The sequence below is a fragment of the Malaclemys terrapin genome, chromosome 11, assembly GCF_027887155.1.
Source record: "Malaclemys terrapin pileata isolate rMalTer1 chromosome 11, rMalTer1.hap1, whole genome shotgun sequence".
Lineage (NCBI taxonomy): Eukaryota > Metazoa > Chordata > Testudines > Emydidae > Malaclemys > Malaclemys terrapin.
In genome coordinates, this window is record NC_071515.1 from 37267706 (window position 1) to 37295187 (window position 27482).

At 40.6% G+C, this 27482-nt stretch overlaps 1 protein-coding gene across 1 annotated transcript in view; it reads left to right on the forward strand.

Moving 5' to 3' along the window:
• Positions 1-5939: 5939 nt before the first annotated feature.
• Positions 5940-27482, forward strand: part of NFE2L2 (NFE2 like bZIP transcription factor 2) — a 45319-nt gene continuing 23776 nt past the window's right edge. Inside the window, exon 1 of the mRNA XM_054043897.1 lies at positions 5940-6083. Coding sequence (XP_053899872.1) covers positions 6051-6083 — 33 coding nt within the window. The 5' untranslated portion in view covers positions 5940-6050. The remainder of the gene's footprint in view (positions 6084-27482) is intronic.

Consider the following 27482-nt stretch of genomic DNA (forward strand, 5'->3'; position numbering starts at 1 on the left):
TAGGAAAGACAATTCTTGTCCTGAAGGAGTTTTAAAATCTAAAGTTTAAAGTACACAACATTTGAATAAAAAAGAAAGCCTGAGGATCACAAATCCAAAAACTCCCAGTCCTGGTCCCTGGGCTAAAAAGTGGGTGGGACCAGCTAGGAAGGATTTGGGCCCAGGGCCTGCAAAAGATGCATTGTTTCTGACTCTGCTGGGCAGAATTTAAAGCTGCTCTCCCCTGATGGAGAATGGCAGCAGCTACATGCTCCTGTGGGAGAGTAGGAATGACACACCATCATACTGATAGGTGTGAATAAAGTCCTACCTCTTTTGTGTTATAAAGTTAGTGCCATCATGGTGCCACACTTTGTGAGAAATCCTGTCCTGTGCTAACAAATGAGGAGAAAGAGAGATCACACGGATATGCTTGCTCTCCCATTAATATAGTAGGATAGGGTCTTTCTCAAGAGGTTAAGAAAAGGAAGCACCTACTGCATCTTGGCCACATGAGGGCACGGTCGGTCAAATATGGAGCACATCAAGCTACATTGTGGTCTGCAGCTCATTTGCTTCGTCTGTGTGACCCTGCCTTGACACAACAGGGTGGCTTTTGCATCATATGTGTGGTTGTCCTCACTCTCCCAACTCCCTGTCTTGTCCAGATCCTTCAATTAAAGATAGAACTTTGCCTCATAGTGGAGTTTATATAAATCTTTTTACATTGAACCGTCTTCTCCCCACCAATATTTTCCCAGTGATGTTATGATGATCAATTTGAAAGTTAACAGTTTGTTAAAAATACAAACATCAGTAAGCACTTCCAACACAAAATCACAGATCTCAAATTAACCAAGGGCAAAACTGGGAGGTCACTGCTCAGTCAGTTCTCAGGCAAGATTCTCATTAATTTCAATTAGAGTTTTACCCCAGTAAGGATTTCAGAATCTATCTCAAGCATCTTTCAGTAGCTTAGAAGAAATTAACTTTGCTTAAAATTATTTAATTATTCTTTTATTTGAAAATATACAAACTCGCAAGTCCTTTTTAGTTGTATGTTTTAAGCAGTAGGTGGCACTGGTGGTTTCTACCTTCACAATAATATTGTATCTATATTGTAATAATTGTGAACGGTTACTCAGGCCCTTTAGAAAACAGAGTTTCTCCAAAGCCCTCTTATGCTATAACTTTAATCCAGAAATACCCCAAAACAAATGTTTCCATTTTATAATTGCTAATCTTGTCTTTAAAAAATCAGAGACAATATCTGCAAACACATTCCAAATCAACAGAATAAAGTATTTTATTTTAAACAATGCTGCTCAAACTGAAAAAAAAATCATTTTTTAATTGAAACTCTACATGGTTGGGAAAAATTTAATAAGAGAACAAAAATCTAGAGAATGAATAAAAGGAGACAATGGAGAAAATATAAATTGATGTATTTTTTATAAATACTTGATTAAAAAAAAACTTCATATGCTATCATACATTTAGTGGGCTTGATTCTTTCATAGAGCATCAACTTACATGGCCCTTGTGCACATGCTCGTTAGTACACAAACACACCTGCTGCAAATTTTCTAGCAGTACCATCTATTTATTGATCTACGTTTTTAGAAGCTCATCACTATGGGTGTGCAGCTCAAAAATGAATATCAGCATGTGCAGGTAATGGAATTTATACGTGCAATTTGTATTAGCTACATGCATAGCTACACATTGAAATGTGAGGGGTGGAAAAGTGCATGTACATTTGTGTGCATCAACAAATTTCATATCTAGAAGTGTAGGCCAAAAGTCTTATATTCAGGCCTTGTATGTATCTGCCTCTGTAGAGATATGTTATTTTATCACAAAAAAAAGCTGAATGCTCCTCAAGGATTGTTTCTGGGATTGAAGTAGTATCAGGTAAAAACACTTTCTTTAAAAAATTTTAATTTGAAGAACAGAAAAATGCTAAGGGTCAAGTAACAAGCAAACCGGTAGAACTTCATGTCCAAATGCCTCAGACTATTTAGTCTAATCAAATGAAAATAACACCAATAATTTTAATAAAGTTATAGCTCACACTTCATATAGCTTCTTTCATTGAGAAAGATCCTAATATACTTTCCCATGGTATAGTGAGAATGATATATCAGTGAGTGTGATATAATATTTAAATTAAAATGAGATTGGGATGGTTGTATTACTTGTAAGTGGTGAAGGCCAAAGGGTGCCTGCGCTGAGGGTGTGAAGACAAGGAGAGGAAGAAAAAATAAATTAAGCGAGAAACATAAACTGAAATATATATTCAATGCTCCTTTATCTGGCCTGGCCAGAAAGTATGCTTCCCCTTTTATCCTCCCCACACTCTCCAAGCAAACTGTTTCCCAGACACTACATGGCATTTCTATACTGTGATACAATATATATACCAACTCTAATGGCTCATATTTGCTTCTTTTCACTATTTGTACAACTTTCCATTCGATGGATCATGTGGGAAGGACACCTATGCAATTTTTCATGCACACATACTTTGTGTTATTTGTTTTGTGCTAATGTGCCGTGTCTTCCTGGTGCTGTTCTTTTATGATACTGAAAAACTCGATAAATGGTATTCAGTAAAACTATCATGTTCAAGGAGACAGTCTGGAACTGGGAGCAGTTGGAGTCAAAAGGTTTTTTAACTACTGACAGGCCTTTTCCCTTTTTAAAGCTCTGTTTCTCCAGGGTTTCCAACATTCAATCTAGTTTCAGCTGCCAATGGGGTCATTCTTGGATCAGAGTAAATTGGAATTGACTAGTGAAAGGAAAAAAGTGACTTAACTTTTTTGCTCCTGGTCCTCCATCACAATTGCTGTGGTGCTGTCATGCAATATTTCTCCTTGAAATCAAGGACATAGCATAACCAGAATGCTTTGTGTATTCTGCTCGAAAGCTTGTCTTTCTCACCACATAAAGTTGGTCCAATAAAAGATATTACCTCACATACATTGTCTCTCTAATACCCTGGCACTGAAATGGCTACAATAACACTGCATAGACATACCCAGTACATTTAGTGATAGAACGTATGTATTCTCCTTATACATACCTAATATGTCCAGTGACACTGCAGCATGTTCTATCTGAATTACCATAGCAGAGCAGTGTATTTTAGATAAAGGTACCTGGTATATTTAACAAAGGAGAGTCATGTAGAGAGATGGAGGAGAGACATTCTGATTATAGTTTGCGTTCTTCAATTGAATGTATAAGATGTATATAATTACATTGAAGGCTTTCTATTTTTGTGGTAAACACACATCAGAGACATGCTAGTGAAAGAAACCAGGGAAACATGAAATTCTATTTTCTGGAGTGATTACAGTGACAAATGTCTGATGATGATAATAATAACAGGAGTGGTGTAAACAAACCAAACACTATGATATTGGAGAGACATAACATCAAATTCCTGCAGTTTATGTAAGCCTCATATTAAACAATGGGAATATTCAGGTTTGTGGTGAGAAACTTTAAATTTTGCACTTGCGTGGCTCACCACGGTTTTTCAAACCAGGGAAGCTGCATCAAGATACTAGGACAGCACATCTGTGTTAGACATTTGCACAGCTACAAATCCTCCAGTTAAAAGAAGACCTTAGTTAATGCTTGTAAAGTACTCTGAAGAAGAAATTCACTATATAAATGCTATGTATAATTCACATAGAATCTTATTTTAAAAAATAAAATGGATATTTTCAGCTGTTCCAGTGATTTAAATGACAAACAGGAAATTCAATCTCTTTTCTCTGTCCATGGTCTCAGATCTATAAATCTGACACTATGTACATTCATTTGTATGTTTTGTCCCAATGGAGCAATACACTTTATTATAGTAGACATGAGAGGATTAAATAACATAGTGACCTAGATCACTTAGAACAGTATATGCACAGTAGTGGCAGAGCAAGGATGGGTGATGGGTCACTAGTGGTGCCACCTTCAATTATATTTATTGGCTTTAAAAGGAGCCACACATATACCTAAAGGCCGCCATTAACTCCACCACAATGTATGCATTATGGATACTGATCTTGACCTGTTATAACTTTATAACAAATAACAACATCTTGCATTCTTATAGTGACTTTCACCCCCAAAGGATCACAAATTTAACAATACAAGATTTACTTTCACCCACTGCTCAAATGCACAAACTTCTACAGTGATACACACCAGCTGTTTAACAGAATACAGCAACATTTGAAGTCAAGAAGTGAAGAATACTGTCTCAGATTTAAATTTCAGAGGGAATTAAAGCAGGAAGAATGTAATTACCTTTGCTGGAAATTAGCCAATGTACGAGGATTAATGCTCCTATTCTTCTGAAAAGTGCCGTGAGATCTTTAATTATCAAAAGTGGTCAGGACCTCATTTGAAAGATGGCACCTCTGCCAAAATAGCTTCCTGTGCTGGGGCACTGCTTTAGGACTAGTAACAGTGCTACCTACTAAATCTACAAACACTTTCAGAACTCTGGGGTTTCTCCTAGAGGCCTCTCTTCCAAGAACTGAATGTACATAAATTGTGAGATCTGGTTGTACAACTGCAGAGCCAGCATAACAGAACACCTCCCAGGGTAATGTCCTCAAACCTAAAGCTATGGACTTAACTCAGACTGAGTTTACCTTTACCTTCCATTACCTTCTGTGAAAACAGGCAGCAAAACTGCACCATGCACACTTCTTCATTGAGGTAGGGTCCATATATGCCTTGATGTACAGCTTCATATTGCAAGCTACAGAACTGTTCCACAGCTAAACAGCACAGGATTTCTAGGAGTAGGAATAAAATAACATTGTAAAGTAATAATTCTTTGGTGGATTGCAAGCAACCAAGCAAAATTAGTTAGAGTTGTGGGGAAGGATCTAGGAGAATCATTCAGAGCACTCCTCTCCTATGAGTGTCTCAGGAGATCCCATTATGGTTATCGGTTTATATTAAGAGTTTTGAGAAATGTGTTGCAATTTCCATAGATCCCTCCTCTCCTATTATCATACCTGGTGCTTCCATGGTAGCTGCCATATTAGTTAACAGCTGTGGGGTGAGATCTGGTGGGAGTGACAGATTCATTTTCCTCTCCAATTCTATTAGAAACTCCTGTGAGGGTTGCTAAATTAGCTCAGAGATGTGGGAAGGGATTTGATGGGACATGGAAGGATCTAGTGGGGTGTGATGGTGAAGGGATCTGGTGGGATGGGTGGGGAAGGATCTAGTACAATCTGTTAAGGAGCTGATCAGTTGGGGTGTGGCAGGATCGGCTAGGAAGGTATCCAGTGAATCTGCTGGGTTGTGATATATTGGGATGGGGGAAATGGATCTGGTACATTGGAATCTGCTGAGATTAAGCAGGCAGGGATCTGTCAGATCTGGTGGAGATGGGATGAGTAATGGTAAATTGGGGAAGGTTTGATAAATTGTGGCAGGATCTGGTGGGGATAGGTTGATAAAGGATCTGATATGGAAGCAATGTGGTAAACATGGAGAGGGATCTAGTGAGTTGGAATTTGCGGACAGATCTGTTGGAATGGGGAGGGATCTGGGAATAACTTGATATTTGTGCCAGAGACGGGATCTGATGGGGGTGGGTGGTTTTGGGGATAGATGGGAGAGGATGGGGCCGGGTGTGTGTGTATGGCAGCGATGGGAGGAGAGACGAGGGGCCCGGACGCGCTGCTTTGTAGCAGGGCTCTGTGGGGACAGGCAAGTTGAGGGCAGGGAGGACTCGGACGGGGTCAGGGTGGTTTGTGACAGGACAGGGATGTGAGGATGGGCGGGGCGGAGCCGAGCCAGCATGGCCTGCCACCCCCGCGCTGCTCCCTGTGGCTGCTGTTGCCGGGATAAGGGCCGCCTCTCCGCTTCCCGCGGTCGTGAGTGGCTGGGGCGAAGGCGGGGCGGAACGGGAGGCGGCTCGCTGTCCCAGCCGTCCGCGTCCGGGGCCGCCCGCTTCACTCCCCCCAGCAGCGTCGAAGCGAGCAGCGGGACAGGGAGCGAGGGTCGCCGCGCCGGGGGTGTCTGTGCCCGCTGCCGCCAGCATGATAGCGCTTGAGGTGCCGCCCGCCCCGCAGGTGAGAGCCGGGGCCTGTGCCCCGGGCCCCTCTGCCGAGAGAGAAATGCTCCGGGCCGGGAGCCCGGGGTGCCCTGAACTGGGGGCCGGTTCCGGCCGGGTGGTGACACGCCGGGTCACGGGGGGCTGCTGGGTGTCAGGAGAAGTGCGGGTGGAGCAGCGGCCCCGCCCCTGCTCACGGGACCTGCCCGGCTTCCCCCGGCTCCGGGAACGTGATGAGTCACCGGGGCCGGCTGGGGGCGGGTTGGTGCCCGCTGGGTCCTAGGAAAGGCGGGCAGAGCACGGTACCTTCTGGGCCCCAGGGCCAAGGGAGAAGCCTGGCAAGGAACCCCCTGCGCTCCTGGGAAACTGGCGCGTCAGGGCGGTGGGTGCCCAAAACTAGCGGCCGCTTCTTAGCTTCTGAGAGCTTGGGACTTGCCCTTTTGTGACTCAGTTTCCCCCATCTGAACCATGTTGCCCCTTGGAAGAGGCCTGAAATGTGGGTCAAGCAAAGCCAGTAATAGCTACTTGGGTTTAGCCACCTGTGGTGCCAACAAATCTTATACATGGGTTGCCTCGCAGTGCAAGAGGCCGTGGGAGGGTCAAGAGGGGACCCTCTGCACCCTCCCACTTCTAGTCAGCATCACCTCCCAGAGATATAGAACAGATCCTCTTGATTTCCTGAAAATCTATTGACTGAGGAAGCTAGGGTGAGATCAAAATGCCCTGTGAGTGAAAATAAGTTGCAAAGCTTTCAGTTTTAGCTGTAAGAGATAGTAGCCATAGCAAGCATTATTTTCAAAGAAAGTCTCTCTACCCTCAACAGATTTTACTAAATCTAAAATATTATTTCTTTTACTACATCCCCACTTCCCCCAGCATGCACTGTAACAGCTGACTCCTTTCCAAATTTTACTACAGCCTTGAAAATCTTAACTACATCATTTTAGTACCTGGCAACATTCAGGATAGCTAGAGCGTCTAAGAGATTGCAATGCTGATTCTGGGCAGTGGCCCTCAGATGCTGGAACTGACTTGAAGTCATTTCCATCATATACAGGGTTTACAGTTTGGCTCTCAGCACCTCCATTACACAAATTGTTCCAGCACCCCTGGTGGCCCTCGAGACCCCATGGATCTGTGTGATATTTAGTCTGTATAAAATATAAAACATGTCACTGCGTTTGAATTTTGAAAGCCCTACATCGCTTATTCCTTATTTGGGTGAATTATTTTAGAGTGGGTGGCTTTTGGCTTTAGTTGAAAGTTGATTGTTGTCTGTCACAATTTCCCTGAAAGGGCCCTTTCCGCTCTATAGCGTGTGATCCTTAGTGCACTGAGCCAGGAACAAGTTGGAGCTGTTGCACAATCATTTAGTTCCCCAGGGCTGTTACGTTTTTGGAATTAGCCTTTCAAGTGGAGCTTCAAAATGTGTAAACCAGCATATATAGTTCTGTGTTGCCTTAGCTAATTTAGAGGGTATAATCTCTGTTGTGTTATCTAAACATAAATTTTAAATATTAAAAATTCTTTCAACTATTTTATGCTAGCTTCTTTATTTCATGTTTCTACATAAAATATATGTAGAGTTGAGTAGTTTCACTCCATAACAAGTTTCTTCAGGGGCATAAAATGACATTCTCTTTCATAATCTTGTGCTACCAAATGTATCAATTGTCTAAACGCTGAAAAAATTAACTTATTTCACTCCTTTATGGAAAATTGTAGTTTTTTAAAGGGTGGAGAGAATAGTTGAAAAGTAAACCAATTTATTCTCCAATTTTAGTTTACAGATGTTTTGTGTTCATTTTTTCCTTTCTTGTTTATAGGGAAACTTATTGTTTGTTGGGGAAGGGCTAGCTCAGTGGTTTGAGCATTGGCCCGCTAAACCTAGCATTGTGAGTTCAATCCTTGAGGGGGCCACTTAGGGATCTAGGGTAATAATCAGTACTTGGTCCTGCTAGTGAAGGCAGGAGGCTGGACTCAATGACCTTTCAGGGTCCCTTCCAGTTCTATGAGATAGGTATATCTCCATATTATTATTAAATATGTGGAATAAACTCAGGAGTAAAAAGTGTGTATTCTAAATTTTATGTCCTGTGTTTAGGTTCATTCTGATCTTGGTCATAAGGACTGTGCTTGTACAAACATTTAGATAACACAGTGGTGAGCATATGTATGTTTTTTTCAGGGGCTAGGTATCCTACACCCTTTCTTTAGGGCAGTGGTTCTCAACCAGGGATATGTGTACCTCTGGGGGGTACACAGAGGTTTTCCAGCCAGTACATCAACTCATTTAGATATTTGCCTAGTTTTACAACAGGCTACATGAAAAGCACAAAGTCAGTACAAACTAAAATTTCATACAGACGACGACTTGTTTATACTGCTCTATATACAATACACTGAAATGTAAGTACAAGATTTATATTCCAATTGATTTATAATGTAAAAATGAGAAAGTAAGCCATTTTTCAGTAATAGAGTGCCTTGACGCGTCTATATTTTTATGTCTGATTTTGTAAGCAAGTCGTTTTTAAGTGAGGTGAAACTTGGGGGTATTCAAGACAAATCAGACTCCTGAAAGGGGTACAGTATTCTGAAAAGGTTGAGAGCTACTGTTTTAGGGGATAGCATCCATTCACAAAGTTTCAGCTACACCTTTATGCCAGTATCACACAAATCTACCTCCCCACTCTTGACCTGTCTCCCTCTATCCAACACTGCTTCTTTTCTCTCTGTTCATATCATTTAAAAATTCCACCTGGGCCTTCATCATCTCTTAACTTCACTACTACAACTGCCTTGTGTCTGGCCTCATTCTTAGTTGACATCTATCAATTCCTTGCAAAATGTTTCTGCTAAGGTCATTTTCTTGGCTTATTTTGACTGTCAGCTCCCCTCCGAATTCCTCCTGGTACCACCTTGTGCACTGCATCAAATTCAAGCTTTTTTTGTTCTCCTCTTTAAAACCTTTAGCAACTATGGGCTTGTTTACACTTACAGCACTGCAGTGGCACAGCTGCACTGGTGCAGTTGTGCTGCTGTAGTGCTTGATGAAGACGCTACCTATGCCAATGCGTGTCCCATTGGCGTAGGACTCTACCTCCCCGAGAGGAGGTAGCTGTGTTGACAAGAGAAGCCCTCTCATTGACATAATGCTGGCTACACAAGGAGTTAAATTGGTTAAATACGTTGCTCCGGGAGTGGATTTTCCACAACCCTAAGCAACATAGTTATATCAACATAAGTTTGTAGTGTAGACCAGGGCTATGCCTCCCCCTACTTATCTACTCTTTTTTTTTTTTTTTTTTAAATCTTCTTTGCTCTGTCAGTAATGCTAGCTTTCATTGCCTGCTTGCCCACTTCTATAAGTGACTTAATCCTTTGTTTCATGCAGCTTCTTAAACATGTAATACTTTTCCCGAGCTGGTCTGCAGAGCCACAAATCCTTTCTTCCTGAAGACCCACTCTTTGTTTAGCTATTCTGATACATTGTCATATTTTATGGTGTAATAAAACTAATGCTTAAATTTATTACATGGAAAATTCTAATATCTTTTTTCTATAAAATATTTAAATGTATAACAAGGGATGGGGAAGGTATATTAAAATACTATAAATTTCTGTGAGCCAGCAGAACCTGAGGTGTGTGCCCTCAAAGCAATATGCCCACTTGTTTGGGGAGGGACAGGGCAGATGTCCAAGCAGCCAGCAATCCCTGCTCCATAAAGGGACTGTGGGCAGGTGACATAGCTCTAAAAAGTGAATGTGAGAGACCCAGGAGGGAATGGGACCAGGATTGAGCCCCAAATAAAATTTTAAGTGGCTTCCTTCTGATACAAACCCCAGGAGAGGGAATGACAATAGCGCTCTCTGCGTTATTCTTGGGGTGAATTTTACTTGTGTATAGGAAGATGAAAATGGCTTTTTTGCTATTAAACACTAACAGGTGGTTGAAAATGCTTACTGTAGATAAGAGTACAATGAAATAAGTGTCAAGTGCTTCACTTCTGAAAGATAAGATAAAGGAATATTACAAGATTTGTGATGGGCCTCCTTTAAAGGTCATGTTGGATGACAGATAATATTGAATTAAATGGAGAGATAGTGGTGTATACCTCTTGTAGCTTTGTAAGGTATCCAAGTGAACTTAACAAAGGTTACTAACTTCAAGTTTTGAGCATTATGATGGGAAGAGTGGAAAATGAGTACCTTCCCAATATGATTAAAGTTGTGAGGAAGGGAGAGCTATGTAGTTAAAAGTTTAGACTGGAGCGAGACCAATAGTAAAAACTGGTAAATTGTCTCAGAAAATATTAGAGTATATTCATAGGGGAATCTGTTAGTTTTTTTTCTCTGGCAAAGTATCCTGAAGAATATGGATCTGCTGTCATGCTATCTGTATTACAGAAAGCTTTTACCAAGTTTTTACTAAGCAAATTACTTGTCAAACTGTTAGATTTTAACTAAATTGCCAACTAAATGAATTTATTTCTGTCTCATATCTTCATGCTAGATCACCTTCATATAAGTAGGGCCCTACCAAATTCATTTCACAGTCATAGGATTTTAAAAATTGTAAATTTCATTATTTCAGCTATTTAAATTTTGAAATTTCACAGTGTTGTAATTGTAGGGGTCCTGACCTGAAAATGAGTTGGGGTAGGGGGATGGGTTGCAAGGTTATTATAAGGGGGGTTGTAGTACTTTTACCTTTACTTCTGCACTGCTGGTGGCAGTGGTGCTGCCTTCAGAGCCGGGCAGCTGCAGAGCAGCAGCTGCTGGCTGGGAGCCCAGTTCTGAAGGCAGAGCCACCGCCAGCACAGTGCTGAAGTAAGGATGGCATGGTATGGTATTGCCACCCTTACTTGTGCGCTGCTGTCTGCAGAGCTGGGCCTTCGGTTAGCAGCCACCACTTTCTGACCACCCAGCTCTGAAGGCAGCAATGCAGAAGTAAGGGTGAAATGGTATGGTATTGCCACCCTTACTTCTGCACTGCTGCTGGCAGGGTGCTGCTTTCAGAGCTGGGCGCCTGGCTAACTGCTGCCACTCTCTGGCTGCCCAGTTCTGAAGGCCGCGCCAATGTAAGGGTGGCAATACCATGATCCCCTAAAATAACCATGTGACCCCCTTGCAACTCCCTTTTAGGTCAGGATCCCCAATTTGAGAAACGCTGGTCTCCCCCATGAAATTTGTATAGTATAGGGTAAAAGCACACAAGACCAGATTTCATGGCCCGTGACGTGTTTTTTCATAACCGTGAATTTGGTAGGGCCCTACATATAAGAAAGGGACTTCAGGAGAAGACAAACAAATACATCCTGTAGCCATTTATGACATTCATTAACAGATCCTAGTGAGCACTCCTTCCTGGCCGTCCAGTAGGACTGCTGTGAGGGGAATCCAAGCTTCTCTGCTCTGGATCCCCATGGTGTTTCAGGCTCCTGAAATCCAAATGGAGTCCAGCCACTGCCCCAATGTCTGGGTCCCTGGGCGCACACTCAGGGTGCAGATCTTCTCTGGCACCCCCCTCCAAGTGTCAGAACCTGCTATTCAGCCGCTGTGCTCCTCTGGTTGCAGTACTGGCCCTTCAGACTCCCCAGTACTAAAACACACCCTTAAGGAGTGAAGCTTCTGGTTTATAATTTAACACTCTCAGCGGCATGCAGCAGTTGTGAAGCAGTCTATACACTCATTTTGTTCAGTCTAATATATTTATGCTCTATATTTTCCTGTGCTTTCATGATTAAATATAAAGATCATACACAATAAAACATTCTAAATGCAATGTCCCTCACTAGCTCACCCTTCCCTTGGGAGTCCTGGGGGAATTATCTGTGTTCGTCAGGCAGGATCCTCCACCCCTCTGCCTTCCTTGCCCCTGCAGCAGCCTCTGTCATCTTAATCTGGTGCAAAATGGCTCTACCCCAGCTCCACAGCCTGCGTCTGTGCTGGCCCTCAGAGCAAGGCACTAGGGAGCTGGGGACTTGCTGTCTCAAACTGAGCCGCTCTGACCCTTCCTGCCCTTGCCATCCCCTTGCTTCCCTTTCAATCACCCCTTTCTTCACCTTCATCCTCCCTACTGCCTCTTCCCTGTCACCCTTAACTCCTGCTCATTGCCCCCCTCCTAGCCCTGCCCCGCTGCAGTGGCAGATGAGTGCAATGCCCAGCCTGTTACCATGGGGTGGGTGCTCCCAGCAGGCAGCTCTGATTCCCCTGTCAGCTCACTGTGTACTCTGTCCTTCATGTTTGTCTGGAACAAAAGGAGAGCAGGAACTTATCACATAAATGTGTTTTCCCAGCCAATGCTTTTCCCTCCCTTGGCATGCCTGGGCTGCTTTGTGATTATGGGGTTGCTCAGCAGTGCTGGGCTGTGCAGGCTGTCCACACTGGTTTGTTATTGTAGGGTCGCTTGTACTCAATGGTTTATTATTGTAGGGTTGCTCAGGAGTGTTGAGTTCCTGGCAATTTTATTTTTCTTTAAATAGAGGAAAATAAGAGGATGAAAGTCTTTGATTTGGGGAAAAACTGACCCAGATTCCCAAGGGTAGTGGTTTTGGAGGAAGAGATGGAGAGGCCCCGTGCCTGGTGCTATGTACAGAGGTGGATCCAGGTCCTGCCCAGGAGGCACAGAGCAGATCATGTGCAGAACACCCCAAATCCTCGAGCAGGTGCTGGTGTCTCCAAGAACTGGCTTGCTGGATGCTGCACCCCGAAGCTGGTCCCCCCTAGAGGGAAAAGGCCCCACATCCCATTCCCCATCTTGGGGCTGTATTGGATCCAATGCTCCCTAGTATGTAAAGCCATTTGTCCCATTCTTTGTGCCTTCCCCAACTTCACAGTAATGGAACAGTTCTATTTTCTCTCATTCTCTTGTGCTGGGTTTTTTTTTTTTTTTGTTCCAGAATGTTTTTGTCTGCAGCTCTGGGCTTCAGAGACTGCACATAGACCTTTGGGGTGTTGTGTTGATGATCCTTCCCTTTTCCCCCCACTGGGAGACTGAGGAGTGGTTTCTCAGCAGCCCAGGGTCCTATTGTCATTGTTCAGTATTTGTTTTGGGGAGTGGTCACTGTGTGCCAGGTGCTGGGGTGTGGGCCCTTTACTGCAGCTTTCCACGGATTCTCACGACTAATGTCTGTTCTAGGAAGGGAGTCCAGAGGGAATAGGGTGACCAGACAGCAAGTGTGAAAAATTGTGACGGGGGTGGGGGGTAATTGGAGCCTATATAAGAAAAAGACCCCAAAATTGGGACTGTCCCTATAAAATCGGGACATCTGGTCATCCTAAGAGGGAGGTGTGTGTTGGGGAGGGAGTCCCTTGCCGCTTCCAAATAGGCAGACACCGGTCTCATTGCAACTCAGCTCAGCCTGGTGCAGAAAGGCCTAGAGGAGAGACCTGTTCTCCGTGTGCAAGTGTGTGTGTGTGTGTGTGTGTGTGTGTGAGGGTAAGTACATGCATGGGTTGTATTGCTGAACGGGGGGTGCATATGGGGGTATATGATTGGTTGGGGTTGTCTGTGTGTGGGTAGGAGTCTATGGGATTGTGTGTTCCGCCCTGTGAGCTCCTTTATAGACTTCTCCTCTCCTTCTTTTGTTCTGCCCAAAACACCCTCCCTTCTGACAGGAGGAGGAAGCCTTTTCTCCCAGGTACAGCAAACCTATTGTCCCAAGGTGTTTTACTTTGAATAGATGATCAGTGAGTGCTGATTACTCACCATAGTCTCTGGCCTGGCAGAGACATGAAACAACCCCGGTAACTCATTGGGGATCCATTATACATGACTGTAATTTCATAATATAGTTTCAGAAGTGGTACAGACAGAACCCCCATTTGTCACACTAACAGAACTTTTGAGTTAGTGAAAAAGGGCCTCACCGTTATCCCTTGACAGAGGAATTCTACAGCTATACGTCATGTGAGGATAAGGGTTAAAATCTGAATAAAGCCAGATCTCTAAGAATAAGGACAAAATATAACAGAGTAGAGGAGGGAAGAAAACACAATCTCTAAAAAAAATTGGTACCCAAACTTTAGAAAGTGTCTGTTAGTTGTGGGTGTCCCCTTTTTAGTGTGTTCAACTTGAGACGTAGCTCTTGTCTACGCTAAGAAAATTTACAAAGCAAACAAAAACTCACTCCTTCAGTGAAACCAGTGGAAGCTGTAATGTAGACAAGGCTCCAGGAGTCTCTGATGTATTTAACTGTTTCTGTGGGTCTAAATGTAATGGTGATAAAATACCAGAAGCTGCTGTAGTGTTGATAAAGCTCTAACTCCTACCAGTTCAAATAGCCAGGATATTTTTTTTTTTTTTTTTTTTTTTTTTTTGGTAAATATCCAAAATGTGTACACAGTCCTGTGTCCTGCTGAGAATCTACAGCTACAATTGAAATGAACAGAGGTGTGAGTGCTCAGCACCTCTTAAAATCAGGGCCTAAAGAACTCAAGTTTAGCACCTAAAGTTAGAGATGTTTGGCCTAAATTACTCATTTGAAAAATGTTTTCAAGAGACTAAACTGGGAGGAAAAGAAAACATTTAATGTAGGCAAGGAGCAGCTGGATTATCTCTCATGCATGTAAGAATTACAGCCATTTTTACGGTACTGTGTGGGAGGTTTGTGTACATTTCCCATCAATGTTTCAGAGGGAAGAATAACTTTGGCTCCTTATCCCCGCCTTTTTTGAAAAAGTGGGGAAAGTTTACATTAGCTCTCAACCATAAAGGCCAAAATATGTAACTGAAAATGAATGACTGATCAAAATAAAATATTTACAAACTGTACCATTTCCCATACCCAAAATCTGTGCTTTTCTTTTCTGTTGAGTCATTTCCCTTTAGAACTCACCAAAAACAGAGTATTAACAGTTTGGAGGATAGTGCTCCCTTTGTGGTCCTAACCAAAATCAATTTAGTAAGCCAGGGTGGGAAAAGGTATTAATTTTCTTAAGTTCCATGGAACCTCTGTGGAATAGATAGGACCACTTGGTTTGAGAAACACTGGAAGTGGAAGAAGAAAATTCTAATGAAAACCTTGATCAATCGGTCCTTCAGCCCTCGTATGGATTGTGCCGATCACAACACATGTTCCATTCTTCTCGTATCCTGGCCTTCTTTCTCCATGTGTGGCCATGTCTTTTCATGATAAAATCTTCCCATCTCTTTGGAGATCGGCCGAGTGGTCACTTCAGTTCCCGTGGGTACCACTCGGCAACAGCTGCAGTCCATCAATTGTCAGCTATATGCCTGGCCCATCACATTTTACCATGCCTACTCTCAACGATGATATCCTGCACTCCACTTTGCTGTCTGATCGCTTCATTGGGGACTCGGTCGCAGATTGAAATTCCCAGAATTCTTCTTTCCCTCACCCTGTCCATGACAGACAGTTGCTACTCCTGTGTCTTCGTCAGTGCCCATGTTTCGCTGCCGTACAACATTGCTGGCAGTATTGTTGTGTTGAAGAGGCTGGCGTGTGTTGCCTTGTTTTTTTTGTTTGTTTGTTTGTTTTTTTCCCCCCCGCTTTGAAGGATATCCTTGATAGAATTGAATGTGCACCAGCCTGCTTTCTTTCTTTGCGAGAGTTCACCTTCCTGATTGTAGGACATGTTAATTTCTTGGCCCAAATAGACACCTTGCTCAACTTCTTCTATTTGTTCTCCCTGGATTGTTATTTGGACTTTTGGCAAGGTATCAGACCGCATAAATTTCGTTTTGAAGCAGTTAATTTTCAATCTGACTTGGCTGCTTTTTGTGTTGAGTTCTCGCAGCATTTTCTGTAGTTTGATAGTATTTTCGGCGATCAACAAAATATCGTCCATGAATCTGAGATGGTTTAACTGCTCTCCATTGATGTTGATTCCACCCTTCCAATTCATCCACCTCATTACTATTTCGAGAAAGGCTGTGAAGAGTTTTGGTGAAACCGTGTCTCCTTGTTTCACACCTTTCTTAACTGGAATGTGAAGGGAAGTATCAAATAAAGTTATATCTGTAGTGCAGTCAGAATTTGCTTCCTTTAATAGTTTGATATAATTTGTGTTGATGTCCTGCTTGAGCTTTTAACACTGCATTGATCTCTGTGCTGTTGACCGCTTTTTCGTGGTTGACTAAGGCAATACATGAAGGGAATTTGTATTCCCTTGAGCATACCAATAGCTGGTTTATAGTAGAAAATATGGTCCATTGTGCTGAAATTCCTTCAAAAGCCTGCCTGCTCTCTCGGCTGCTGCTCGTCCAGACTCTGTGAGAGTCGGTTTATTATTATTATTATTATTTTGGTGAACTGCTTGTAGACATGAGAGCAGGCATATTGGACGATAGTTCTTTAGATTTTTACGATTGCCCTTCTTGTACAGCAGAATGGTATTGGACTCCTTCCAGTTAGATGGCATCTTCTGAATTTCCACGGAACAGCTAAACCTCTGAGCAAGGGTTTCACAGAGGTCTTAGCCTCCAGCTCTTATCATTTTGATTGTCAGTCCATCTTTACCTGGGGGCTTTTCCTTCCTTCATTTGGTGAACTGCATGTCAAACTTCTCTGACAAGGACTGGGAGTACATGCTCATTGGTCTGTTGAAGTATTGGTACTGGGACATTTATCTGAGATGCGAACAGTTCAATGCAGAAATCTTTGCAGACTGCTTCCATCCCTGTTCTCTCAATTACTGGTTTCCCGTCCCTGTTCTTCAGCGTCATTATTGTTGACCTGTATAGTGTCAATTCCCTTTTGCATTTTTTTGAGGCTTCTGCGATCTTCAGCTATCTTTAAGAGCCTTTCATATCCATACTTCTCAAAGTCCTCCTTTAGTCTTCTTCTTATCAACTTGCAGAGGAGGGGGTACTCAAGTTTTGTCACCATCATTTTTCTTCATATTCCGCCACTTCTTTAGCAAGTTCCCTGTTTCCTCCAAGATTCTTCCCTTCGCTCTTTCTTTCTTGGCTAATTTCATGCATTGCCTCCACTTATTAGTGACTTTTTATAATCCTCATAGCAGTTATCTAAAAGACTCCAGTCTTCGTTGGAAATGTTCACTTTCAAGATTGCCTCGTCAAATATTTTTGGCCGCTGTCTCTGATTTGCTTCTCCATCTTTTCGTTGAAGTTGAGCCATGCTCTGAGCAAGCTATGGTCACTACCGGTGTTAAATGATGGTACTACTAAGATGTCTTGTACAATGCACCGCTTATCAATCAGAATATAGTCAATCTCGTTCTTGTTCTTTGCATTGGGCATGATCCATGTCCACCTCCTCTCAGCCTTCCTCTTAAACCAGGTGTTACCAATGAACATTTCTTTCGTCTGCACCAGAGGTGCCAGTTGCTCTCCTCATGGATTTTGTTTGCCAATGCCATACCTTCTTTCCACTCTTCCAACTCTGGAATTGAAATCTCCTATCACGATCATATATGTGGATTTTTGAGCAAGGGTTTCCTCAAGCTCCTGATGGAATTCTTCCATATCGTCCTCTTTGCTTGTGCTTGTGGAAGCATAGATCCGAATAATCTTGAGGATGCTGTTCTTGTTCAGTTGGAGGAGTAGCACTCCGATGCGCGATGACTTGAACTTGCAGGAGATGATTTTTGAAGACCTTTCCTTGTTGATGATGAAGCAGATTCCTCCAATGGTTCTCACGCCTTCTCCTTTTCCCAACATGATGGTACTTTTGTCTCTCCACTTCACTTCCATCTCCTTTCTTCGCCACATTTCAGAGACCAAGGATGTCGCAGGCTGTCCTTGCCTTCTCCTCCGTTTGATGGTTGATCGAATTGTCTCTCATCAGTGTCCTGCAGTTATAGGTGCACACTGAGAGGGCAGTCCTTTTTCTGGCCCCTGAGATTCTGAACAGACTCTCATTGACTGAACTCCCCACCACCGTCATAGAACAGATAGAGGAGTGCACAAGGAGTTGGGGACCATTTATTCAGGTTGTTTTAGCCAGTGGGTGGATGAAGAAATGGCTATGCTGTCAGTGGTTAGTTTACCTCCTCAGCTGAGCTAGCACCCAGCCTCAAGAAGGAGGACAGCTGTCCTCTCCATGGGTTTGAAGTCTGACACCTTAATAGCATGGTTGAACCTACTGAAGAATACACTCCGCCATCCTCGCTGTCAGACAAGCCAGGATCACTCCTGCACCACTTTGAGGCGTGGAGGTAGGATTTAGCAGCAGCGAATGAACACATGACATTTCAATTATCTACTTCTGAATTATACCATTGTTCTATTGATAATTACCAAACTTAATGTTAACTTTGGTCCTTCAACAAGAAGCTGTAGAAGCTTTTCAAAAGCATCAAAAAAGCACTGATATGAGACTGTCTTAATAAAACAACGCCAGTTTGTTTTATTTAGTTTACAGAAACATGGTAAACTGGCATACCTAAGAAGGAAGGATGTCTCTCCATTAGATATAAAAAAAACTATGCATTTTGTTGTTATAACATCAGAGCTATGCAATTCATTTTTTTTAATGGAAAGGGAGGAAATAAAAATTTCATTTAAACTGCTCTGTAGCAAGATTGTTGCCTGTCTTGACTATAGAAGGGTACCATACAATGCGGTTTCTAATCAATATTATTTCTTAACAAACACATTCACACATCTTTCTGCATCTGTATATTAAACCAAAGAAACTAGGGGTGTCAGGAAAGGTTTAGTTATGTAAAAATGACTTTGGGTTGGGTGAAGGTAGGGTTTTAATTTGCTTTTGTATCTGCCACATCAGCTTTTTTTCCCTTTCTCTTTGAAATGATGCAAAGATAAGTTTAGTATTGTTAAACCATTGAGTATAAATGTGCCAGCTTGTGAAGGTGCGGTGTATTTACAATAATTGTATTGACTGAGGCTTAGTGGAGCACAAGTCTCAACAGTAACCCTGTTGGCACGAATTAAATATTAATCCCTTGCTGCTGTGTTTTGAATTGCAATCAGCAAAAAGTCCTCCAAAGTCACCAGGTTAATCACCTAGTTAAAGTTTGTTTTGGACTCAAAAAGCATCACTTTCCAACCCTAAATAATGTATTTCTTTAGTTTAGCAGGTTCTTAAAAAACCAGAAACAACTTGTTTTAAAAATCTGTTCCTTTTTTGATATAAGTTTGACAGAGAAAGTTAAGATTGTATATACAGGATGTGGCAAAGAGCAAATTTTGGTAAATGGAAAGTCACAACAAATTGTACAAATTCTTTTTCTTTGTAGTAATCTAGTTTAACAGGTTTTGGAAAAAGTTCATCTACTGCTTATGCAACCTTTTTACTTAAAGCAAAAAGAGTCAGATAAGAGTAGTTGAACACATGAAACAATAAACTTGGCATTTTCAAAAGCAGACTGATTTACAGTAGAACTTTAATACTGATCAGTAGCAATCAACCTAATAGCCTTATGACATGTTTGTTTTACTAAGCTAAGCAATTACATCAACCAGTAAGAAATGTAGCCAATGAAACTATCAGTGATATATAAATATATAACTGCATTAAAACATGAAAGCCTAGTCTGAAGATAAAATGAGCAAAGGAATTTGGAGTTAAAGTATGCAATATGTTTTTTAATATTTTTTTTTACTTGGAGTTGGAGTTTGGACAGGAAAAAGCAATGGCAGCAACAGTCCCTCCTTAACTGTTGGTAATATGTTTACTAACCATAAACTTAGGTATTGCTCAAGTCTGAGAATAGTAGGTTACTATACACAATACAGTAGTGAAGCATGAGCAGTGAACACTTTAACTCTGGATTTTTTTTTTTTAATTAATTTTTAGAATTTTTATAAAAAGAGAAAAGTAAAATGAAAAAACATTAGAACAAGAGGAAAGTATGCATTCCTCAAAGGAGTGCACTGTTTTACTTTCAGCTTGTATCCTTGTGACCCAAGAGTACATGTTTAAACAAAGCCCTTTCCAAGCACGCAACTGTCTTAAGCCGTAACTAGGGCTGTGAATTTGGTTTATAAAGTTATTTGGATAACTGAGAAATTTACGGTCATCAAATGTGGAGTAAAATGGTGGTGTAGTTATGTGACCTCTTTGGAGATGAACAGTTTTTCTTTTTTATGAAGCCTCTTCTGTTTCTAGTCTCCAGCCATTTTGAATTCTTTCTAAAATATTTGCTCAGATTTTGTAACAGACATTTTATTGTAGCCCTAGCACCGATAAACCAAAACAGTGATTGAATACATAGTTTTGTCTGCTTTGGTTTTATGTTCCATAGTCTCATTTCATAACAATTAACACAAAAATGACAATTTGATGCATCAGAGTCATAGTATGGAAATGTTAATAAGTGGGTCTCATAATAAATAAGCTTATTTTTGGTAACGGTATAATTGTTCCCTCTCAATTATTTTTTTTTAATTCCTAGCACAGATATTAATGTGACATTGAGTAAAATTCAGATATTATACGTAGGCTGGGGTAATTTATATGCTGCAGAGCAGCATGAAGATGTAAATTAGACTAATTGGTCAGTGTAAATTTAGCTGTGCAGTTGGAATGTATATTAAAGTTTTTTTAGAAATGTTACTGTGCAAATACAGTAATGGCTATATCCCTTAGCATTGTCCCTTTAAAAAGGCCCTACCCTTGACCAACCCTACAGTATTTGTTGCTTTATTTGAAAAAATGCCCTGTGATAATGGGAGGCAAAATGCTAGTCCTCCATAACAACTTAATCCCAGATCAGTAGCTGAATGGCCCTGCAACAAGAAATGCAACAGCCATGAGAGTATTGTGCTCTCCTGAAACAACTTCATTCTTTTGAGTGGGCAGGGAATAAAAACTGATATGAAATCTACTTTCTGAAGTCCTCTGGGAGCAAGCCTTTTCTGAATGTCAGTTCCCTGCTACCTCATAAGTATGGGGGAAACAGGTAGAACAGTGTGATGAAATGATGGCCATGTACACACTGTCAGTTATGGTAAATTAGTTTCCTATGGTCATACACATGAAATTCTGGGATTTTAACAGTGTTGCAACTTTTGCTTAGGAGACTAACAGCATATACAATACTGTGAAGACAGTGAGGTTTTTCTACACTGATTGATATATCTTTTAATTTCTGCTAAGTCCAGTTTATAACTTGACATTCATCCACATCAAACAACCACACCTGGTGTTATTTGGGAATATTGTCAGCAGACTTAAAAGGGTCAGTACTGAAATAAGCTCTTTTGTCTTGAGGTGGTCCCTTCAGGTCAGAACTGAGGCACATTACTACAGGGAAGCCTGAACTGTCCAACCATTTCTGTATCTGTGTTATAGACAGAGGACATCACTCTCCAAGACAGACTTTTTTTTTTTTTTTAATGAGTAATAAAACTAAAAAGGAGGGGTAAAGAAATATCAGTTAAATGTAATGGCATCCCAGTATCTCAGCCCCAAGTGGTATACAATCAGACTGAAAATGTCAAATTTCTAGGATTTAAAACTGGAGCTGAAAATTAATTTTAAATTCTTTCAAACCTTTTAAGGAAAGGCCTTCTTTGTTGCTGTGTGACATTGAAAAAAGTTACCCACCTGCAGTTTAAAAATTATTGCTGTTTATTGTATTGGTATTGCATGCTATATTTTGTAAGTATGATATAATCCAGGCAGAGCCTCTTGCAAAACATGGCTTACATACTTGACAAGTTGACTGTGCTTGTGTGTTAATCTGTCAAGACACCTTTTTAAACAAAAAAAAAAAAATCAGTTTTGTTTTGTTCTTGAGGGCTTGCCTATTTGCTGCATTTGAGATTAATATCCCATTATGATACTTTGAAAAAGTCTTCACATAACTCATCTAAAGAAAAGTTGCTATGACTAAATGGAGCTAGTCAATCTTTTCATGGCTGCTTGGTCATAACAAGCTAAGAGGAAATTCCTTTTATTTTTTTGAAATGCTTATGACTAAGAGTGGTACTTGCCTGCTCGCCACTCCAATTGGGATGGAACAGTGATTGTGCCACTGGAATGAATGTTGTTTGAAGTATCCTGCTCAAAACTTACAAGCAGAATGGCATAAAATAGTCAGGATTTTCTACCTGCCCCTAGCTGCTTTTGGCATTCCACATCTCGATATGTTGGACCTTCAGTCCCTTTATCTTCTGGCAGTTTCCCAGAGTGATAGATACTGCTGGGCAAGATGCTTGGACACTCTGTCATAAAACAGGATATTCCAAATTAGGTTTAGTTGCACCTAAATCATCTCATGACTTCACATGTTAACAAGTGCCCTAATTTCTGCCTTTGGCCATCTTGCAGCATTTTCACAGGTTGGCTTCTTCAGAGCTGTGCTCCAAAAGCTGCTTTGTAACATAGTGATCTCAAAGAAGGGATTGTGGGTTAGAGTGTTATGTGCATCATGATCTAAAAATTGGTGCAGCTCAGTTCCTACAAGTGACAGGATTCTGGGAAAACTTGATCTCAGGCAAACTTAACCAGAGAAGCCACCCAAGGAGTGACTGGTATATTCTGAAACAGTGATAAGTGGACTAATTGTTCCTTTGCAACTAGTGCTTGTCATCTACACTGATGTTGCACTGGTAGAGATTGACATAGTGGTGGATGATATGGTGGCTAGACATCTTTAGAGCAAATGTAGTTTAGTCAGTGGTGTGATCACCTGTGTGTGCACTGTTTGAAATTCTGTATTGTCACATATCTTAAAGTCCATTATGGGGTCCATGCATTGCACATTAAAATTTACTAGGGTAGATAAGGCCATAAGCAAGATAACTCTGAATCCAGGAATTTAGAAGCTCTGCTCAGCTTCTAAGTTTCTGTTAGTCAAACATCTTCAATTAAAGGAATTTCCACTGGTACTTTTAACATCTTTGAGCAAAATAGCTGTTTATACATCAGTCTATGCAGATTTTCAACAGTAATTCTGCAGAGGAATGGTTATGCACTCAAAAGTCAGTAAGAGGTTTAAATTTACAGCCTCAAGGGTTGCATCACTAGTCAAATGCAGTATGCAGCAGAAGCAAATTCACTCGATTTTATTGAAAGGTATAAATTATCTTGATGGGGATTTTTTTTAAGATTCCTAAGTAAATTCCCATATCATTATTATTATTATTATGATTATTAAGACTGAAAGCAGAAGTACTTTAAAAATAATCTCATTACAGTGTTGTAATTTGAAAAAAGTTGTTAAAAGTTAGGAAGTTCAGAATCAGAAACTTCTGACAGTTGGATTCTGAATTTCTAATTTGACCATTTGGGCTACAAACCTTGCATGTAGAAATAGTGTGGTGTTGTCTTATGCTGGCATAACATAAGGACAGACATTTTAATAGAAAGGAACACACAATAGTTTCTCTCTTGAGTTCCATAACTCTCTCAAATAGAATTTGAGAATATAATTTAAATGTAGGAACCTTGGGTCAGTTCCTCAGCTGGTGTAAATTGGTATAGCTCAACTGAATTCATTGGAACTACACAGATGTATGCCAGATGACGTTCTGGCCCCTTTCCATCTGCTGCATTAGGAACTTGGCCTTTCCAGTCCACACTGGGGAATCGTTGCTCACCTTTTAGCTCTTCTGGATATCTATAGATAACCCTCTATATTTAATATGCTGGTAAAAAGAAAAATGGCAGCCATTTAAGTAATTAAGTTGTTGGTAGGAATCTCTAAAGATCTTACAGAATGATCTGGACTATCTCTGTACTGTTTACATCAGAAACATAGCATTATTGTAAATGCAAATAGATATGATACTCTGAAAAATAAGCTTTTAATAAATTGTGTGTTGTGGCTGAATATTACAAAATCCTTATGACATGACCATACTTTAATATTAGAATCTAGCAGAGATTTATTTTAAAATATATTTAAAAGATTACTAATCTGTTATAATGTGAATTCACGGTGTTGCCCAGAATATTTTAGCTCATATTTTTAGTGACCACTTTATTTTTAATCTAATTTTCCTATTGTTTAATCTGGCACAAGGAGGTCAAGTAACTTGCCCAAGGGGACAAAATGATACAGCCAGAATTAGAATTTGGGATCCTCCTTCTACTGTATTTTCCTGAAGCCATGACCTACATGTTATAATCCTGTTCTTTTGCCTAACAAGTTGCTTCTAATTTTAGACGAGAAGAAGTTAAATCTCTGCTTTCTTCCATAGTATCTTCTATTGCAAGTACTTATAGAAGTGATCTAGTAAATAAATAAATAAAAAGTTATTTTGTTGACTTGGAACATTCAGCACACCAACCATAATTCGTCAGCAGATATTCAGGATAATTGTGCTTCTTCTGTTTGGAAATCAGTAAATTGTCATCCTTCAGCTCTTGAATAATATGCCCAGCATTCACTGTGTTGTTGCTGTTGGTAACGTTGCCATACCAAGGAATGCAGGCTTTCTACCGAGGAAACCGGATAAGTATGTTTTGTTTTGTTTTTTTTTTCTTTTTATGCCCCCAAAGTGCTTTTTTGTAAAGTTCTCTTTCACTCTGTTCTAACAGTGGTGTCAACCTTAACAACACCACGAGAGTCGTCCTGAGGTGGCAGCCCACATGGGTTATCTCACACCCCCACCTGTATAACATAGCACACACAGGGTGAGGCGGCAGACGTAAGATCATTCAGGTGAACAACAGAGTAGGAAAGAGGTGGACAGAGCAAGGAAAGGAGGGAGGAGAACAAGCCAACAGTGCTGTATCTGGGGATAACCTTCTTTTACTTGCTTGATTTACCAGCCTAGCCTATTTTTTTCACTGAGCTGACACTGCTGTGATGACAGAGAGCTTGACCCTTGTAGGGAAATAAAGACTTCTTTAGCTGAGCTAAGGGTGGTATTGATGAATTCCCAAAGGAATTCCATCTAACTTTCTTCAACCAAAGACAGTTGTTGTGATAAGAGGTAGAGGGGAAAGGCTGTATAAAATGGACTATGGTTCTGAGCTACGACAAAAACTGGTTTTATTTTCAAGTGCCATTCTTTCACTCGAGAGCAAAAAAAGACTTGTCATCTCTGTCCTATAGCATACAGAATAACACTGAAAACTTACAAAGCTACACATACTGGTTTGGGGAAGAACTAGACTTTCTTAATCCTACAGGCAACCTGTATTCACTATCCTAGTTCAACACTGAATATGACCTCTCTTACTGAATGCACATTGGAGCATCTTATCGTACTGTAGTCAGCAGTTGTGGGAGATAACATGTTGCAGCCCTAGAAAATGTTTAAAGTGTGCAGAAATGCCCTCTTACATTCTTTGTTTGAGGCACTCAGCCAGCATTTGATTTTAAGGTTGTACCTTAAAACAAAGCTGCTGGTCACCTTTTTAATATATTTATTGTATAAATATGTGGATTGTAAATGTACGAGCAATCAGTTTCTGCTAAGATAACAGATGCAGTTATTACATAAAACTAATAAATGTTTAACAGACATTGCGTTGAGTGACCTTGGGTTTAAAGTCTCATGATTTCCTTACCTTTTTGAACAGTTTATTTCAGCAATGAGTATTTGTAAAACATCTTGTTGTAAATGGAACAGATCTACATCTTGGGGGTAAGAAAGATGTAATGATATAATCTTATTCATATTTGCCAACCATTTTGTTTTGGCCAGCATAGCTCTGTGGAGCCTGACTCATTCAGTACCTCTGCCCCTTTTTTCTGAGGAGGCAGGGAGTAGAGCAGTCCCAGAGCTGCTACTAGTTTTATGGTACAAACAACAAGGGATGAGAGACAGCCTGGTGATAGATTCTGCTTTTACTACTAGAACTCCCCACTATAAATGTAGCAACCATCTACTGTCTCTCTCTAACATGGACAACTATCACTGGAGAGGGACTAAATTGAGGCTCAAATAATATAAGTAGTAATTTTATACTAGATGGGTGTTTGAGACTGAATTTTTTCATATATTTATTTAGACTCTCTGTAAGGACAGATGTGTTCTTATGTTTGGGTCAAAACAGGCTTATCCAAAATTTGGATAATCCTGGTGAAACCACAATAGTAACAAATAGCCAGTTCTTTGCACTTCATTAGGTTCTTTATCTGGTTATATGTTCATCCATCTTACATCCAGTAAATCAAATCTAGAAGGATGAAAAGTGTTCTGTAAACTGTCTGGATCATGCTTCCCAGATGACTACACCATTATCATAAAAACCCTCCTACATAAATCAATCAATAGCTTGTGACAGTGTTGACACACAGTACATGCCTGGCTAGGTATAGAAGGATAGTTTGAAGACATCATTTACCAGGTAATTATTTTCCAAGTAATGTAGATTCAGTGTCTCAAATGGATTGACATACAAACAAATGCTTCTGTGTAGCTATGGTTGAGATGGCAGCAATTCTTTAGATGCTGGTGAATTAAAATGTGTGTTTTATGGTGTATGTCTGTTTTTTATGTACCTAAGGATGTAAATAAAGTTGGCATTTATTGAATTTAGTATGATGTAGGTTTGTACTGAGTTTAACTTGAAAGAAAACTGCATTAATACTCACTTTCCTGAAGTACAATAGGTCTCCCACTGAGATGGCTGCTATTCAAACACCTTTCAAAATGGAGCTGTGTACTGTATATAGTGATTAGATAGCAGTTACAAAAGTGAGCTACAACAGAACCGCTTAATCCACTTGCTGTTGCAGCAGTGCAGGTTTTTGTTGCTGTACCAAACATGTAAAAACTAATTAACCCACTCCTTAACAGATCCTTTTGCCTGACCCACCCAATTTCCTTAGGCACCCAGTGTAATCTATTGTAACTCTAGATACACTAGTTCTATTAGCTAGTTGACAGAATCATGGTGTAATACTGCCAATAAAACACACAGTATAGAAATAACAAGACTCTGTATTTGTTCAGCTGAGAGAGGGATTCTGAATTTGGCTTACATTTTAAAAACTTATTTGAACGTTAAGTGTGTGTGTGTGTGTGTGTGTGTGTGTTTGTAATTTGACCAAAGATCTATGTTTGATCAAAGGGAGGCTGGACTCAGTGTGTTGATATTGTTTGGAAATAATGTTAATTCACTAAGGCCTGGTCTAGATTTAAAACTTATACCGACATAGCTATGCTGGTATAAGCCCTTGTGCATATACACTTATACTGGCATAAAAGCACTTTTGCTAGTATAGCTTAAGGCAGAAGCACTTATATGCCAATATAAGATGCAGCTACAGTAGGAGGATTGTGGACAAGGCCAAATTCTTTTATGAAAACAGACCAGAGAAGTTTTTTGGACTAGTCAAGGGGATATGAATCATTTTTGTGCATAGTGGGTGGATCTCAGATTAACCTGTATAAACAATATAATTAAGATTAAAAGACTAAGTATGATCACCATCTCCAGCATTACACTGGAACTCTAAGGAAGTGAAAATGTGTAGAACTGTACATGATTTGGTTACTGATAGCCCAGCAATCAACCTGGGACTTCAAGTGATTTGAGACTGCATTTTCAAGAATCTG